Source organism: Rhinatrema bivittatum, chromosome 7 (genome assembly GCF_901001135.1).
Source record: "Rhinatrema bivittatum chromosome 7, aRhiBiv1.1, whole genome shotgun sequence".
Taxonomy (NCBI): Eukaryota; Metazoa; Chordata; class Amphibia; order Gymnophiona; family Rhinatrematidae; genus Rhinatrema; species Rhinatrema bivittatum.
In genome coordinates, this window is record NC_042621.1 from 136966175 (window position 1) to 136983295 (window position 17121).

Here is a 17121-nt window from a genome sequence, read left to right on the forward strand (position 1 = left end):
GCTAAAAAGCGCAAGCGAAACTAAAATAAAAGTATACAGACCCAACTCCGCGGGGTGGCGGGCGGGTTTCGTGAGGACTAACATCCTGCTGTCCTGTGAGAACACCTGTTACATCAGGTAAGCAACATTTGCTTTCTCACAGGACAAGCAGGATGGTAGTCCTCACAAATGGGTGAGTACCGAGCTGAGGATGCCTGGGAATGCACCAGATACACCGCAGATGCGCAAAGGCGTAACGACTGAGGTGGAAATGGGAACGGAGGGCATCCGCAACACCATAATGGGTTCGTGGAAGGATGTTGGGTAGTGAATTGAAAAAAGTAAGAGTAGGCGGACTGGCCAAACATGGAGCATGCCGGCTAGTCAAATGTAAGCAATAATAGGCTGCGAAGGTATGGAGAGGACTCCAGGCTGCAACCTGATAAAAAAGTACAAGCAGCAGTAACCAAAGGGAAGCTGTTAAGGCTAAGACGGACACAACAGTATGTGGATACCCACAGTGTTGTAGTGAAATGTCTGCTTGTTGGTGGGAAAGGAAATATAGACCACTTAATCAGAAGGATTAGGTCTGTGTGGCCACTGGAAGTAGCAGCTTGACCCTTGCATGAAGGAAAGAGTCAAGTGGAATTCACATGGAATGCAGTGCAATGTAGATAGAATGTAAGCGCAGCATTACTGTCCAGGAATGTGGAAAACCCAGTCTCTCCCTAGGGCGAGAGAGAGAGGTTAGGAAAAATTAATAGAGTATTTCCTGAGGAAAGGAGATACAACATCTACCTGAAAAGGATAGAAAGTTGAATGCGTAGAACTACTCAGTGGCAGAGGAACGGAGTCAGGTGAGTATGGAAAGAGTGCATAACTCACGGACCCTGCTGGCAGGAATGACATTAAGAGGGAAAGAAGTTCCCTTGCCAAACTGTGGAAGAGAGGAATGGAAAGGCTCAAACGTAGAATGTATGAGACTTATAAGGAGAATATATATGTTCATTCCGTGATTAGAGAAATAGAGGCGGCTTGATCAGTGGATAATCCATGGTAAGCCGACTCAGAGAGGATTACCGAAAACGGGAACCCAACTCCCAAAACGATACACCTCCTAAGAGAAAGGTGTATCTATGTGGAGGATGTCTGGAGAACAGAATCCGAGGGAGTAAGAAAAAATGGTGGAAAAGTAAAAGGGGTAATACCTCTTTTTTTTTTTTTTTTTTTTAGCGTCAGGAGGTAAAGCCTGCCATATTAAACGGCAAGATTTATGTTTAGAAGGTTTTGTGACGCTACCAGAACCTAAGAACATCAGTAAGTCTATGATTTGGGACTGACTGGTGAGAGAATAAAAGGTTACTGATATGATGGATTGAGAAGTATGGGAAAGCATACTGATCTCAGTCAGGGAGTGGGGAAAAGAATACTGAACCCCATTCCAGTTCAACATTAGAAGAATGCTGGCTACGAGAGGCAGCAGAAGAGATATATTGAAGAGGCCTTTGATGGAAGAAAAGGCATCTAAGGGAACGCATAGGAAACATGTGCAGGGAGCAGAACCTGTGCATCGTATGGAATGATGCAGACGCCGAGGAAAGTTTAGTTAAACTCAGCGTTAAAAGATTTGCCCTGTACACATGTAATTGAGACCATTCGAGAGGATAGAACCTACGTGGAGAAGGTCTGATAGAGCGTTCATTAAATCTCTTAGATATGTGGCCCAAGGACGCATGAAGTGAACAAGGGCCAAGGGTAGAGCTGCGCAGCTGTCTAGCAGAGCAGCTAAGAGGTAATGCGTGCTTATGAGTTGGAAAGCACATTGTCCCTATGCTGTCTGTCTGTATGCACAAAGAATTGTTGCAAAAGCAGTATTGGAAGGCATAAGGGCATAACTCATGGGTGCAACGTCCAGGAAGTTTATGAGAAACTATGCTGGAGTGCAATAGATGCATAATGGGTTGACAGCTTTCAGGAGAAACTTTATAACCCTAAGGAATTGCGAGCATGAGTCGAAGGAGACTAGGTCCTAGTTCGAACTGGGATAAGAATCAGGGACGAAAGCAATGAAACCACTTAGGTCCATTGAGTATAGAATGTCACTGAATATAACCCATAGCAGTTTTGAATTATGAGAAAAATGCATAGTGGGAAGAAACCCCATAGCCCAACCATGAAAAGTTGAAAGGCTGAGGTTATGGAAAATATGCGCAGGGACATATAACAATGTAATCAGAATGTCTGTGCGCATGCTGGACAAGAGGGTCTTAAGACTGTGGTGTCCAGAAGTGTTACAGAAGGGATTTATGGCAGTGACAGTAATCCCAGTTAGTAAATGTATAGTGAGTCCTGAAAAAAGTGAGAGCTCCTTGCATGTACTGAAAGTGGTTAGCAGTAGTCTATGCAAGGAACGTGAATGATGTTACACTCCGCAGAGAAAACAGCATTCACCAACAGTGATGCAAGAGACAGTTCACTTACCGAAGCTGGTGCCAGCGGCAGAGCTTGGGGTTGTAATGTTGACTCACCATAAAGCACATAGAAACATTAAAATAATGTACTTACTGCAGTATGGAGTGATGGTAACCAAAGATACCATTGTACCTGTGACGTCTAAAGAAAGTTGGATTTTCTTAGGTCCAGGATGTGCGGAGAGTAACTATTTTCTGTTAAAAGAAAGAATAGTGCAATTAAAACTCCCCAACCCCCCTCCCTTCTCCCCTCTGCACTTCGTAGCGCCTGGGGGAGTGTACCGGGACTTTGGTACAAGGTGGGGTGGCCGCTCTGATATCTGACCAGATGGGAGACCAGGAGGTGTCCCAATGGAGGATATCATGTAGGCTCCTGCAGGTGTGTGAGCGGTAAGTGGTACCCGCATTTCTGTATGCTGTACAAGGAGACACTGAGACCTGTGGCCAGGCCTCAAGGTGGACTTGTACATGGGGCAATGGTTGCTGAATCTCATGTTTAGCAGATCAGCCAATGCAGCTGGACCTTGGTTGGGAGGGAACCAAGAGTCAGAGCATTGGTCGGCACAGGGACTTGTTACTGACAAGAGAAGAAGCCCTGCTGCAATCCCAAGAAGATAGAGGGGTTCTCCTGATATTGTGGCTAACATAGCTAACATAGCGATATGTGACACTAATACAGTTCTAAAAGGCACATGACCCAGAACTTTTCGAACCACGGTCCGAATGGGAGAACACAACTCTATGGGAATGCCGCCGAAGCGGGTACTTACCATCCGACGTGGATCGCCGCAAGACGAGCCGGTGAAGATTGTTGACTCCGACGGTCTCCGGAGTCCTCGAGGGTAAGGCCGGGGACGTAAACGTCCATCTCGCTCTGAAACCCGGTATGGTGGCACAGGTACAGAGGAGACAGGCCAGGCGTGAGTGGCGTTTAGACTGCTAAGTGTAACAGATGGCCATAGTCCCACACCACTTGACGGTGGGGCACGCCAGGAACAGAGGAGCCCTAACGGAACTCATGTTCCCTTCCCTCGTCACAGCGGCTCGATGTGTCGTGACGCCAATGCAGAAGCTGTCGGACCTGGATCAGGAAGTTCTGGATCACCAAGGACTGCCAAAACTGTAGGAACAGTGCTGATGGCAGTGGTGATGTCGCTCTGCCCGAGCGTTGTCCAGCCTGGAGAAGGATGGCACCGATGTGCTGGATGGCGTCAGCGGCGGACGATCACGATGTCGGCGATGATGGGTGCCACGGTGCTCGGTCCGGTCTTTCCCCAGCGCCGAGATGGAAGCCCTCGTCGTCCTGGAAGGCGATCGATGACGAACTGTCAGCACGCCTGCTCTGCTCCTGACACAATGGAGTGTCTTAAGCTAATACGGGGCTTAAAAAAGAACCCAAAGCAGTGGAGCAATGTGAGGAGGCGAGGGTATTATGTGGCGGTGCTATGTCGGTATTGACGATATTGAAGGCAACCTAAGGGGCTTCGAGGATATCATCAAAATGGGTATGAAAAATTGTCGATGACTGGCCAGGAGAATGATGACAGTGACGGGCACTGACAGCAGTGGCATAGGTATCTTTGAAACGATGTGGAATCGAATAATCGAAAAACATTGCCGTTATTGAAAAAGATACCGGCATCGACTGAGTCGAAGTCGAATCAATAGGGCGTCAAGGACACCGAAGGAAAACGGAGGTGTCGAGGGCATCGATGCATGGAGGCGGGCATTTATGCCGTTTGTGGCATGGCCACGGGCATCAACTATAGGGCCACAGACGTTGACGGTATCGATTTGGACAGACTCAGATTTCCAAGTGTACATGGCATCGGTGCCCCAGACACGTGTGTCGGTGGCATCGATATGGACACGTATGGAATCGATGGCATGGATCTCCCAGTCGATGAATTCCATCCCGGCATCAACGCCAGTCCTGGAATCGGCATGGGCATTGATGCCAGCCATAAGGCTGGCATTGGCATCAACACCCATCCACGGAATCGAGCCGGCATGGATACCCACCGATGGGACCCACCTGGGCATCGAATTTCACCGATGGGAGCAGCCTGGCATCGACTGCCCTCGATGGATGCATTCTAACATAGATGCCCATGGATGAAACACCTGGGCATTGGTGTCCATCGATGCAAAAGGACCTGGCACCGATGCCATCGACGGACGGCCATCCGGCACCAATGCCATCGACGGACAAGCCATCCGGCACCGATGTCCATCGATGGGGACCATCCGGCACCGATGTCCACCGATGGGGACCATCCGGCATCGATGCCCACCGACGAATCGATGTGGCACCGATGCCCACCGATGGAAAAGGGCTGGACATCGGTGGGGAGGATGGGGCATCGATGGCATCCCCAAAAGGGGGGGTGGCATCGATGAAGTGACCCTGGGATCGTTAAAAAGTGTCTCGGGCAGCGGTGGCGGTGACCCGAGTATGCATGGCAGTGACTAACAGCGTGTGCGTCAATGGCATGCATCCGGGTAGGGACGGCACCGAGGAAGCCCAAGGAAAAAAACAGTGCGTAGGAGGAAAAAGCCTGGTAGCACTGAAAAGCAAAAAACATGGATAAAGGCATCAGGGCACCGTGGGGGGAGGGGCGCTGATGACATATAAAAGCCCAGGGCGGTTTAGGAGGGTCCCGGTGTAGCGATAGGGTATCGACTGCGTGAGGGTACCAGGGAACGAAGGACTTGAAGCTACAGAGGTCCTAAAGTTAAGGAAAAAATCCCTACCCCACTAGCATAAGCAAGCAGAGTGTCACAGAGATACTCGCAAGCTGTTTAAAGCTAACTGAAAAATGGGGGAAGGGAAGGCTTCAGTCAGTTAACAGCCTTAAGATAGTGACAGAAACCGACCGAAAAATAAGAATTAGTACTCACCGAGCGTCGTAAAAACGTACGCGGAGGGAGACCTGTGCAGGGAAAAGTGTTTTTTGAAGTGAAAAGTTAAGTGTTTCCATGAGGTAATTAGTTAAAAAATCCTCACAGAGCTCCAACCGCTATGCTGACTGCAGAGCGGAAAAAAGAAGACTGAGGGAGACTCCTGTGGCTCACAGGGATAATTGCAGGCTGGGCATGCTCAGTGCACCCAGTGTGCTAGTGTCAGTCAAAGCTTGTTGAAACTTTGACAGAAAAGTTTTCCGTACAGGGCTCCATCCTCGATGTCACCCATTTGTGAGGACTACCATCCTGCTTGTCCTGTGAGAATCCCCCTTCTCCAAAAGGTTCCCCAGTTCCTAACAAAACTGAATCCCTCTTCCTTGCACCATCGTCTCATCCACGCATTGAGACTCCGGAGCTCTGCCTGCCTCTGGTGACCTGCGCGTGGAACAGGGAGCATTTCAGAGAATGCTACCCTGGAGGTTCTGGATTTAATCTTTCTACCTAAGAGCCTAAATTTGGCTTCCAGAACCTCCCTCCCACATTTTCCTATGTCGTTGGTGCCCACGTGTACCACGACAGCCGGCTCCTCCCCAGCACTGTCTAAAATCCTATCTAGGTGACGCGTGAGGTCCGCCACCTTCGCACCAGGTAGGCATGTTAGCAGGCGATCCTCACGCCCACCAGCCACCCAGCTATCTACATTCCTAATAATCGAATCACCAACTATGACGGCCGACCTAACCCTTCCCTCCTGGGCAGTAGGCCTTGGGGAGATATCCTCAGTGCGAAAGGACAATGCATCACCTAGAGAGCAGGTCCTTGCTACAGGATCCTTTCCTGCTACACCTGGTTGGTGCTCTCCCATTATGAGACCTTCTTCCTCCAAGGCAGCACCAGGGCTGCCAGTCTGAAGTTGGGACTTGACTACTATGTCCCTGAAGGTCTCATCTATATACCTCTCTGTCTGCCTCAGCTCCTCCAGGTCTGCCACTCTAGCCTCCAGAGATCGGACTCGTTCTCTGAGAGCCAGGAGCTCTTTGCATCGCATGCACATGTACAACTTCTCACCGGTAGGTAAAAAATCATACATGTGACACTCGATGCAAAAGACTGGGAAGCCCCCCTCTTGCTGCTGGACTGCTGCCTTCATCTCAATTTTGATCAGTTCCTAGTTAAGTTTTAGGTTGCTATGGGAGTAGAAATGTGTCTAACTTCCTTTAAATGTATTAGTGAATTCACTATGTGTCTGGTAGTGGTCTACCGGGGTCTGATCGAATTCTCAATAAAGTTTTTGTTGATGGTTTTTTTTGTGAAAGTGGCACCTGCCTATAAATTAAGGGATGAGCTAGGGGTGGGTGGGCAAGGGGTGGGAGGGTTGGGAAATACAAACAGTCTAACTTCAGTTAGTCAGCCTGAGTGACTCACTGCTCCCTTGATTAACAAATGTTGGTCCCTATTCAAACCCAATCACACTACCTCAACACCTATTCCAAGGTGAGTAACTGAACTGAACTATTCAACTTTTTTACTTTGGTATATACTGCTCCTAGCTTATTTCTAGCTTCTGGCTACTTTTTTGTGGGGTTTTTTTTTTTCAATACAATGCACTCAGTTAGTATCAAAATCAAACAGTCAGCTCTTTAAAAGTCTGGAGAACACTCAGTTCTGCAGACTTTTAAAAATATCTACTGCTACCTTATTGACTGACTAAAAATACAAACAGTCTAACTTGTTTATTCACTGCCTACCTACTGCTACCTTATTGACTGACTAAAAATACAAACAGTCTAACTTGTTTATTCACTGCCTTTCAGACTATTAAAGACACAAACACACAAACACACTAAATAATATTCCCAAATAGTTAACTTTGCCCCAATACTTTTAAAAAAAGTCAATGTCCCAAGCAAAAACTTACTGATTCCTTTCAGCCACCAGCAAGGTGATCCTCTCCTCTCAGTGTTTCCACCTTGGACCATTTGGATTGCTGAAGCATCCATTTCCCCTGAGCAGTCCTCGACTGACAGACTGCTCCCCAACCGGACAGGCTGGCATCCATCGTTACAATCATCCACTGGGGATTCTCTAGGTCCATCCCCTTCAGGAGGTGATTGGGAACCAACCACCATGAGAGACTGTGCCTGGTGGGCTCCAGGAGGGGCAAAGGCAAATGGAACTCCTCTGACTTGGGGTCCCATCGGGAAAGCAATGCCCTCTGTAATGGTCTCATATGAGCAAACGCCCAGGGAACTACCTCCACAGTAGACGCCATAGATCCAAGAACTTGTAAATAGTCCCAAACCGTGGGCACAGAGAGAGCCAAAAGGCGACGCACCTGAGACATCAGCTTGAGCAATCTGTCCTGTAGGAGAAAAACCTTGCCCAGCGAGGTGTCAAAACGGGCTCCCAGGAATTGCAAATCCTGGGAAGGCACCAATTGGCTCTTTGTGAAATTGACTACCCATCCGAGAGAGTGAAAATGACGCAAGACCGTTTGAACTGCCATCTTGCAAAGATCCTCCAACTTTGCCCAAATGAGCCAGTCATCCAAGTATGGGTGAACCAGTATTCCCTCCCACCGGAGGGCTGCTGCCACTACCACCATTACTTTGGTAAAAACACAAGGAGCCGTCGCTAACCTGAATCCAATATTGGACGGAAGGGGCCCTCCTTCTTGGGTACCACGAAGTAAATGGAATATCGTCCGGTTTGATGCTCGCTCAGCGGGACCAGAACAATCACTCCCAGATCCTTCAAGCGAACCAAGGTCTGGAGTACCCACTGCTGCTTTATCTGGGATCTGCAAGGAGACACCAAGAACAGATCTCATAGTGGACGGGCAAAATCCAATGCATAACTGCGTTCTATGATGTTTAGATCCCACTGGTCTGAAGAGATCTTGACCCATTCCTCGCGAAACAGAGAAAGACATCCTCTGATCGCCAGAACGGAGGAATAGGCCGGCGCACTTTCATTGGGCATCCTTGCTTGTAGCGAAACCTTGGGAGTTTCCATCACGTGAAACTCGTCTGCTGCGAAAGGAATGTGCCCAGGCCTGGGACTGCGTGGACATCTGCCTCGGAGTAAAGGTCGGAACCCTACCTGTCTGAAAACAACGTTGACCCCAAAAACGCCCTCTAAACGACCCAAAAGGATGGGAAGAGTGGGGCTTGTCCTCCGGAAGCTTGTATACCTTATTATCCCCCAAGTCTTTGACAAGTTGTTCCAGTTCATCACAGAATAACAACTTTCCTTTAAAAAGGAAGGAACCCAGCTGCGACTTTGACGAAACGTCGGCTGACCAGTTGCGAAGCCAAAGAAGCCTCCTAGCAGAAACCGCCGAGGCCATGGTGCGCAAGGAAGTACAAAGGAGATCATATAAGGCATCAGCGGTAAAGGCCAAGGCCGACTCCAGGCAATTCGTCTGTTCAGCCTCCTCAGGGGGAAGCTCCTGAGATGTGAGCAACTATTGCACCCACCTAAGAGTAGCCCTCTGCATTAGACTATTACAGACGGCCACCCTGACGCCGAGCGCCGAAACCTCAAAAATTCTTTTGAGAAGGACCTCCAGCTTCCTATCCTGGAGGTCCTTGAGAGCTGCTCCTCCTTGCACGGGGATGGTCATGCACTTAGCTATCGCCGTGATAGCCGCATCCACTTTAGGAACCTTAAGCAAATCCAAGGACTCTACCGGAAGTGGATAAAGTTTTCCATGGCTCTATTAACTTTCAGGCTAGCCTCCGGCACTTCCCATTCCCGAGTCAGTATTTGCAGGAGCTTCGGGTGAAAAGGGAAGGTTGTATGGGGGTCCCTCAAACCTGACAGAACAGGGTCTCCCGAGGAAGGTTCTGCCACCGGCTGTGGAGCCTGAATATCAAGCTCTTGCAGAACATGAGGAATTAGAAGATGCAGCTCCTCCCTGCGAAATAACTGGAGCACCTGAGGGTCATCCCCTTCAACTGGAGCGGACTCGTCATCCTGATCGCCCGTGGAGGTGGCTGCGTCCGCCGGGAAAGGGTCTAGAGGCGCGGGGACTAGGGGAACCGCTACCAGTACCACTGGTACCGGGGCCGGAGGAGGTATAGGAGCTGTAGGAACCTGCCCGTCCAGAGGTCTAGGGACCTTAGCCAGAGGAAATGGCTGCAAATCCAAATCTGCCTCTGCTTCCATATAGGCTTTATGCAACAGCAAAACAAACTGGGAGGAAAAAGGATGCTGCCTCTTTAAGACTCTGGCTGGAGGCACGGCAGGGGGAGGGGGAACAGGAGGATCTTCAAAACCTGCATCCAAAGGCCTTACGAGGCTTAAATCGGGAGGAGACAGGGGGAGTGGAAGATCCCCTCCCCCAGAGCCCAGCATGGCATCGGAGCCCAGAGCACCTAAAATGGCCACTGTTCCCGCGCTTATCGGGGATGGAGCAGGTCTCTGTGGAGGAGCTGTCTGCCTTCTATCGGCGCCTCGCGAACGCGGTAAAGATATTCTTTTGCCTGAAACAGGCAATTGGGAAGGTCCTTCTCCCCCGGGGAGGCAGCGGTGACAAAGACCCTCTCGGGAGAACCGTGTTACCGGCTCTCCACAAGCAGTGCACTTTGATCCCCTGGGCATGGCCGCAAGGCACTGAAAACAGGCTTTTTTTTTTTTTTTTTTACAACTGAGCCAATTAAAAAAGCAGGGGAATGTGCCTCCCTGAACAGCCCATGGCTATAGAGCTTCCTTCAGAGGAATGTGACTTCTCTGGAATCATAGGGGGGAGGGACCGGCCCACTGGTAAATCCCACCTTACCCGGGAGTTAGTAAGGTCCTCCGGGTACCGCGGCTGGATGGCACTAAGCCCAGCTCTGCCTGTTACACGAGGGGAGAAGGATCTGTACTTTCATTATGCTTTTATTAATTCATTTATTAATTATTATTAATTTTTTTTAGTATAGAAAGCTGATCTAGTCAAAGGTAAACACGAATAAAAGGAACCTCCTTCCAATAGAAATGAATCCCAAAATTTGGAAAAGATCAGGACCACAGGTTATGTCTTCCTTCATCTGCTGGAGTCAGAGAAATACTGAGGGACAGCAGGTGGCACACTGGGTTATCAGAGGGTGCCTTCAGCTTTTTTCTCTGACTCCATCTGCTGGATGGGAGACACAACCCAGCGGTCTGGACTGATCCTGGTACGTACAAGGAAAGCAGTTTTTTCTGCTTTTCTGTACTTCTTTTACTTGTGCTCAGCTATTAACGCCTGTTCCAGGCAGGTATTAATATCTGAGAGATAAATATGCGTCTGAGACGCACACTTTTTTTTTTTTTTAATGCGCACTGTATTGCATCAGCCCCTGTCTGAGTATCAGTTTCACTATCTGTCAGTCTGGGTGGGGGTATCTGTGTCTGTCTGGGTATGAGGTATCTGCATTTCTGTGCCAGTGTGTGTGTGTGGGTGTGTGGGTGTGTGCGCACGCGAGCTACTCCTTTCAGCAACTTGAAGAGAAACAAAATGAGGGATTTGAGCCACTGATTGGCAGTGTGGTTACCTAGTGAATACCCTTCACATATGCGTGTGTGTGCGTGTGGGTGTATGGAGATATACATTAATATATCTACAGTAACACATTTTGGGGGGCTCCAACCAATTGCATGAATGAAAGGGGGCTGTTGCTCAAAATGTTTTCTCACCCATGCTGTAGGATCTCACATGCACTTTTAGCTGGATTCAGAGAGAATAATTTTCAGACAGATCAATGTACATATGTTAAGTGGCTTTGAATATTGTCCTCACTATGGAAAGAAAATATCAATTCAACAATTTCATCCTGAACACTGCTGTTCAATCCATTACTAGTTATAATACCTGAAAAGGCTGGAGGTATTTAGCAAGTGGTTTTCTTTTAATATAAAGACATGGTTTTGTATAGGTAACATAATACTTTACTGGTATCAGTGATTTTAAGAATCAGTTACACAAGGAGGGCATTTTTATCAACATGAAACCTTTTTGAAAAATGTCCTATGTATGTAGCTAAAAATATGCATGCTGAATGAAAGCAAATGAACACTTAACCACAGAAAAAAAGGCAGTAACAAGATTGAGGTTGGGGTTAGGGTTAGGGTACTAGCGTTCCTCTCTGGCCCTTGAAGTTTCAAAGGAAAACTCCACAGGAGTTTCCATTAAATAATGAACTTGTAGACTAAAGCATCCAAGGACTGCAGCCTCCACAGTGACACTGTAAATTGCTCCAATATACTTCCTAAGCACCTTACTCTTTGATGTTATGTTTGCCTTCTCACTGGTTAATAGAAAAATGTGGAAAAAAAAAAAAAAAGCCCTACAGACTTTCTTATTCTCCACTATCTGTTGTTTTTTTTTTTTGATACTATGTCTGAGATTGCTCCTCCCTCAGAAACTACAAATTCCTTTTTCTTCATACGCACACTCTGCCCTATTTCTGATTCCCTGTAGAGCTTGCCATCATTTAATCATATATTCTGCTATGGCTTCATTGGTCTCTGTTAATCCCTCCTAGACTCTAGCCTGCGTTTAATTCTTGCCGCTGAAGTTTTCATTGCACAGTTTTGCTACTCATTCATACATTCTACACTGGCTCCAATTCCATCTTTTAATACGGGCCCTGAATAGCTCTCTAGAATGCGTGCCTTGATTCCCACTAGGTTTTGTCTTTGCACATCCTTGTTACTCACTGATATGTTCTGGTCTGGAAGAGAAGAGTGTCCCTGAATTTCACACTTTCCATTTTGCACAGAAAATGGGCATAATCGACATTTGCACTAACTAGGACTTCCAGTTCTCGGCTGTTTTCATCCAGAACAGTGTGAGCTGGCTCTGTATCTGTTTCTATCACCTGTAACCAAAACAAACTACAAAGTTAATTTTCAACAATGTTTATGTTTCATATTTTTTTATTGAATTTTTACAAAAACAAACAGTTTACATTCTCTGCATGCCCTCACCCACAGACAGAACCAGCAAACCATAATAATTCGGGGCTAGCTTGTGTAATTTTCAACAATGTTTAACCATACTTTATTATTTTTGCAATGACTTACAAAGTTCCTGCTCTGTTTAGTTTGATGTAACATTTAATAATATAGAGAACTATGCCTGTAACATAAGTGGACTTTTTAATCATTTTTAAAATCTTTATTTGAGCAACTAAAGTAAAATACTACTTATAATGGCATAAAAATAGAAAGAGCTCCATATTCAGTCACTGGACCAGCTATGAGTTCCCTCAGTATTTGGGATGTATTTCATCCAGCCCCATTGCCTTGCCTTTCAGTTTTGAAAGTACCTCCCACACCATCTCTTCCATAAACAGAGTAGTATCTACCCCACTCACATCTGTGTTCTTATCAACCAGCATCAGTCCTTCCCATTCAGTGCTGCAGCCTCACTACTGAATATAGACAGCTGTCTTAAAGATAGCTGAATAACAGGGTCATTCATCAAATCGTGTTATGGTGTTATCGTGGGCGATAGGGCCCTAACGCCTGTGATAACACCATAACACCCGAGATAAAAAACACATCGCGAGATGTGTATGCAAATTTTTAAAATTTAGTCAAAGGGGAGGAGTTTATGAAAATGAGGGGTGTTTAATGTTGTGTGCGAAAGCATAATGTGCATTATCATGCCGGAAATAAATACACCTTTTTTCTTGGTATTATGCCAGAAATGGGATTTGTGATATGTTTCGGAGTGGTCGGCAAACTGGGAATGAACTGGGGAAACTGGTAATTGCGTCAGCATGCGTTTCTTCTAAAATCCCCCCACTTACACGGTAGAGGCAATATTTGTGTTCACATGCACGTGTACATATAAAATTGTGCACACACGTATGCACATACAACCTATTTTATGCCATATGTGCATATATATGTGTATGTTTTAAAATGGCCGTGTCCTTTGGTGTGAGCCGGCATACACGTGTACATGTGCACCTGCACGCCAGTATGAAAGACTCAGGGTAAGTTTCAAAAAACTCTGCACGACCCCATATATGCACCAATATGACAATGCAGAGATCTACAACAGTATTCTATAACCTGTGCATATGAGGTATGTTGTGAGGCCCGATCGCGATCGCATGCGATCGGGCCTCCCTACCTCTTCTCCGCCGGCGGGTCGGCACGCCATCCTCCAGGGCCCACAGAGCACGGCTCGCAGCGTGCAGACGTCTTGCCGTCGCAGGACGGCATCGGGTGCGACGCGGCTAGCCCCGCCCCTTAAAGGGGCAGGATCGCGAGGACGAGGCCGGCCCCGGAAACTGACGTCAGCAGTGAGGGAGATTTAACGCGGTGCAGTGCAGGCATCAGACGCCTTCACAATAGGTCCTGTGCTTTGCTGTGCCTTCGGTGTGACTTTGCTGTGCCTGACTCTGCTTTGCCTTGCTGCCTGCCTGCCTAGACCCGGACCGTGCCCGACTCTGCTTTGCCTTGCTGCCCGCCTGCCTCGACCCGGATTGGACTTTACTCTGTTTGCCTGCTGCCTGCCTCGACCCGGATTGGACTTTACCTTGCTCTGCCTGCTACCTGTCCGGACCCGGATTGGATTTGATCGTCACTGACCCCTGCCTCGCTTGGACCCCGGCTTTGGGCTCCCTGGCCTGTACCTGACAGCTTTCTCCTTGCTAAGGTACTGAGGGGTTGTTCTCCTGGTATCCACCTTCCGGAGGCAAAGGACATCCCGGTTCCTCAGGTGGGTGTTCTTTCGTTCCGGGTCAAGGGTCCACTGCTTAACAAGGTATGCGCAGATTATAAATACGCATTTGTCTACCCTCAAACATATGCGCACAATGCATTAAAAGCATGTATTTCAATGCATTAAAAGTACATACTTTTCCTACCTATTTTTAAATCATATGCTCATATTTTTTTGTGAAAAAAATCTTAACTTGCTCACATAAAAAGCAAATGTTCTTACCTGTAACAGGTGTACACACAGGACAGCAGGATGTTAGTCCTCACAAATGGGTGACATCATCAGGATGGAGCTCTGTACGGAAAACTTTTCTGTCAAAGTTTCTATAAAGCTTTGACTGACACTGGCACACTGAGTGCACCGAGCATGCTCAGCCTGCAATTATCCCTGTGACCACAGGTGTCTCCCTCAGTCTCGTCTTATAGCTAAAAGCGCAAGTGAAACTAAAATAAAAGTAAAAACGTATACAGACCCAACTCTGCGGGGTGGCGGGAGGGTTTTATGAGGACTAACATCCTGCTGTCCTGTGAGAACACCTGTTACAGGTAAGCAACAATTGCTTTCTCACAGGACAAGCAGGATGGCAGTCCTCACATATGGGTTAGTACTGAGCTGAGGATGCCCGAGAGTGCACCAAATGCACCCAAGACGTGCAAAAGGCGCAATGACGGGGTGGAATTTGGAACGGAGGGCATCCTGAAACCCTTAAATGGTTGGTGGAAGGATGTTGGGTAGTTAAACCGAAAAGAATAGGAGTAGACGGACTGGCCAAACATGGAGCATGCCGGCTAGTCGTATCTAAGCAATAATGGCTGTGAAGGTATGGAGAGAGCTCCAGGTCACAGCCTGATAGATATGTACAAGTAGCAGCGGCCGAAGGTAAGCTATGGAGGCTGGGACGGATGCAACAGAGTGTGGTTACACACAGTGTTGTAGTGAAATGCCCACTTGTTGGTAGGAAAAAGAGATACAGAGTGTCAATTAGGAGGAATAGGTCTGTTTGCCCACTGGAATTCGCAGCTTGGCTCTTGCCACAGAAGGAAAGAGTTAGGTGGAATTCCTATGGACTGTAGTGCAGTCTAGATAGAATGCAAGTGCACTATTACAGTCCAAGGAGTGGAAAAAACCCTCTCGCTTTAGTGAGGGAGAGGTGTTGGGAAAGTGGACCGAGTATATTCTGAATAAGGTGAGATGCAATGTCTACCTTAAGAAGGATATGAAATTGAAAATGTAAAACCACTCGGTCACAGATGAACGCAGGGTCGGGTGAGTATGTAACAAGGTGTGTAACTCAATGACCCTGTTGGTAGAAGTGATGTCTATGTGGGAAAGAGTTCCCCATGGCGGACTGTTAAGTGAGAGGAACGGAAAGGCTCGAACGGAGAACGTAGGAGTCTTGTAAGCACGAATTCCATGTCCCATTCTGTGACTAGTGAAACAGAGGTGGCTTTATCAGTGGATAATCCATGGTAAGCTGACTCAGAAGGGGTTGACTGTTAATCGGGTATCCCCACTCCCAAGTGGTACGCCAATTGGAACCGAGGTGTATCCATGTGAAGGATGTCTGGCGAGCAGAATCCGAGGGAGTAAGAAAAAAAAGTGGTGTAGAAAAAAGAAAAAGGGTAAAACCCTTTTGTAAGCGTCATGTGGTAAATCATGCCATTTTGAATGGTAGGATTTGGGTGTGGAAGGGTTTTTGTGACGCTACCAGTACCTGAGAACATCAGTGAGTCTATGATATGAGACTGACTTGTGAGAAGGCGAATTGGTTACTGGTGTGATAGACTGAGAAGTATGGGAAGCATACTGGTCTCGGCCAGGACGTGGGTCTGAGGAGCAGTGAACCCCGTCCCGTTTCAGCATTAGAAGAGTGCTGGCTATGAGAGGCAGTGGAAGAGACACATATAAGAGGGCCTTGAAGGAACAAAGGCGCCTATGGGAACGCATTGGAAACATGTAGGGAGGAGAATCCATGCACCGTACGGTTTTATACGGACGCAGAGGACAAGTTTGGTTGACCGCAGCGCTAGAAGATTTCTCTCGCTACACATGCAGTCCGAAACTATTCGAGAGGATGGAAACCTATATGGAGAAGGTCTGTTAGTGCATTCAGTAAGTCTATTAGATAAATGGCCTGAGGATGCATGGAGTGAGCAAGGGCCAAGGGTAGAACTGCGGAGCTTCCTAGCAGAGCAGCTAAGAGGTTATGCGTGCTTGTGTGTTGGAAAAGCACATTGTCCCTATGCTGTCTGTCTGTATGCACAAAGATTTGTTGCAGAGGCAGTATTGGAAGGCATAAGGGCATAACTCATGGCTACAAGCTCCAGGAAGTTCATGTGAAACTGTGCCTGGAGCGGAATAGACGCATATTGGGTTGAGAAGATGTTAGGTCAAACTTTACAACCCTGAGTAAATGCGAGCATTAGCAGGACCAGACCTGGTTTTGGTTCTAGATCTGCAATATGGATGAGGGACGAAAGTGGTTGAAAGGCTTAGACCCACTGATAATGAAATTTCACTGAACCCAACCCATAGCAATTTTGGATCTATGAGGAAAGTGCATAGTGAAAAAACCCCATGGCCCGACAATGAAAGAATTGAGGGGCTCAAGTTATGGAAAATGCGTGCAGGGACATAAAGGAATTTGTTAGAATGTCTGCGTGGTTGCTGGACAGGAAGGTCGTTGTGACTGTGGTGTCCAGAAGTATTCTATAAGGGATTTATGGCAGTGACAGCAATCCCAAGTAGAAGATTTATAGTGAGTCATGAAGAAGTTAGAGCTCCTTGCTTGGATTGACTGTGGTTATGCAGCTGTCCATGCAAGGAAAAGTGTGAATGATGTTGTACTCCGTAGAGAAACAGCAGTCACCGATAGTGATTTAATGAAATACCCAGTTGCCGAAGCTGGTGCAACCGGCAGAGCTTGGGATTGTAATATTGTTGACTCACCATGAAGCACATAGAAAGAATAGAGGCAATCTACTTACTGTGATATGGAAGTATGGTGACGAGAGACACCATTTTAGCTGTCCCTTCTGAAGAAAGTTGATATTTCTGAGG

The 17121-nt window shown here is 47.4% G+C and overlaps 1 protein-coding gene across 1 annotated transcript in view; it reads right to left on the reverse strand.

The window, feature by feature from the left end:
• Nucleotides 1-17121, reverse strand: part of HYDIN (HYDIN axonemal central pair apparatus protein) — a 1819717-nt gene that overhangs the window by 347762 nt on the left and 1454834 nt on the right. The window contains exon 67 of the mRNA XM_029609235.1: nucleotides 12042-12202. Coding sequence (XP_029465095.1) covers nucleotides 12042-12202 — 161 coding nt within the window. The remainder of the gene's footprint in view (nucleotides 1-12041; nucleotides 12203-17121) is intronic.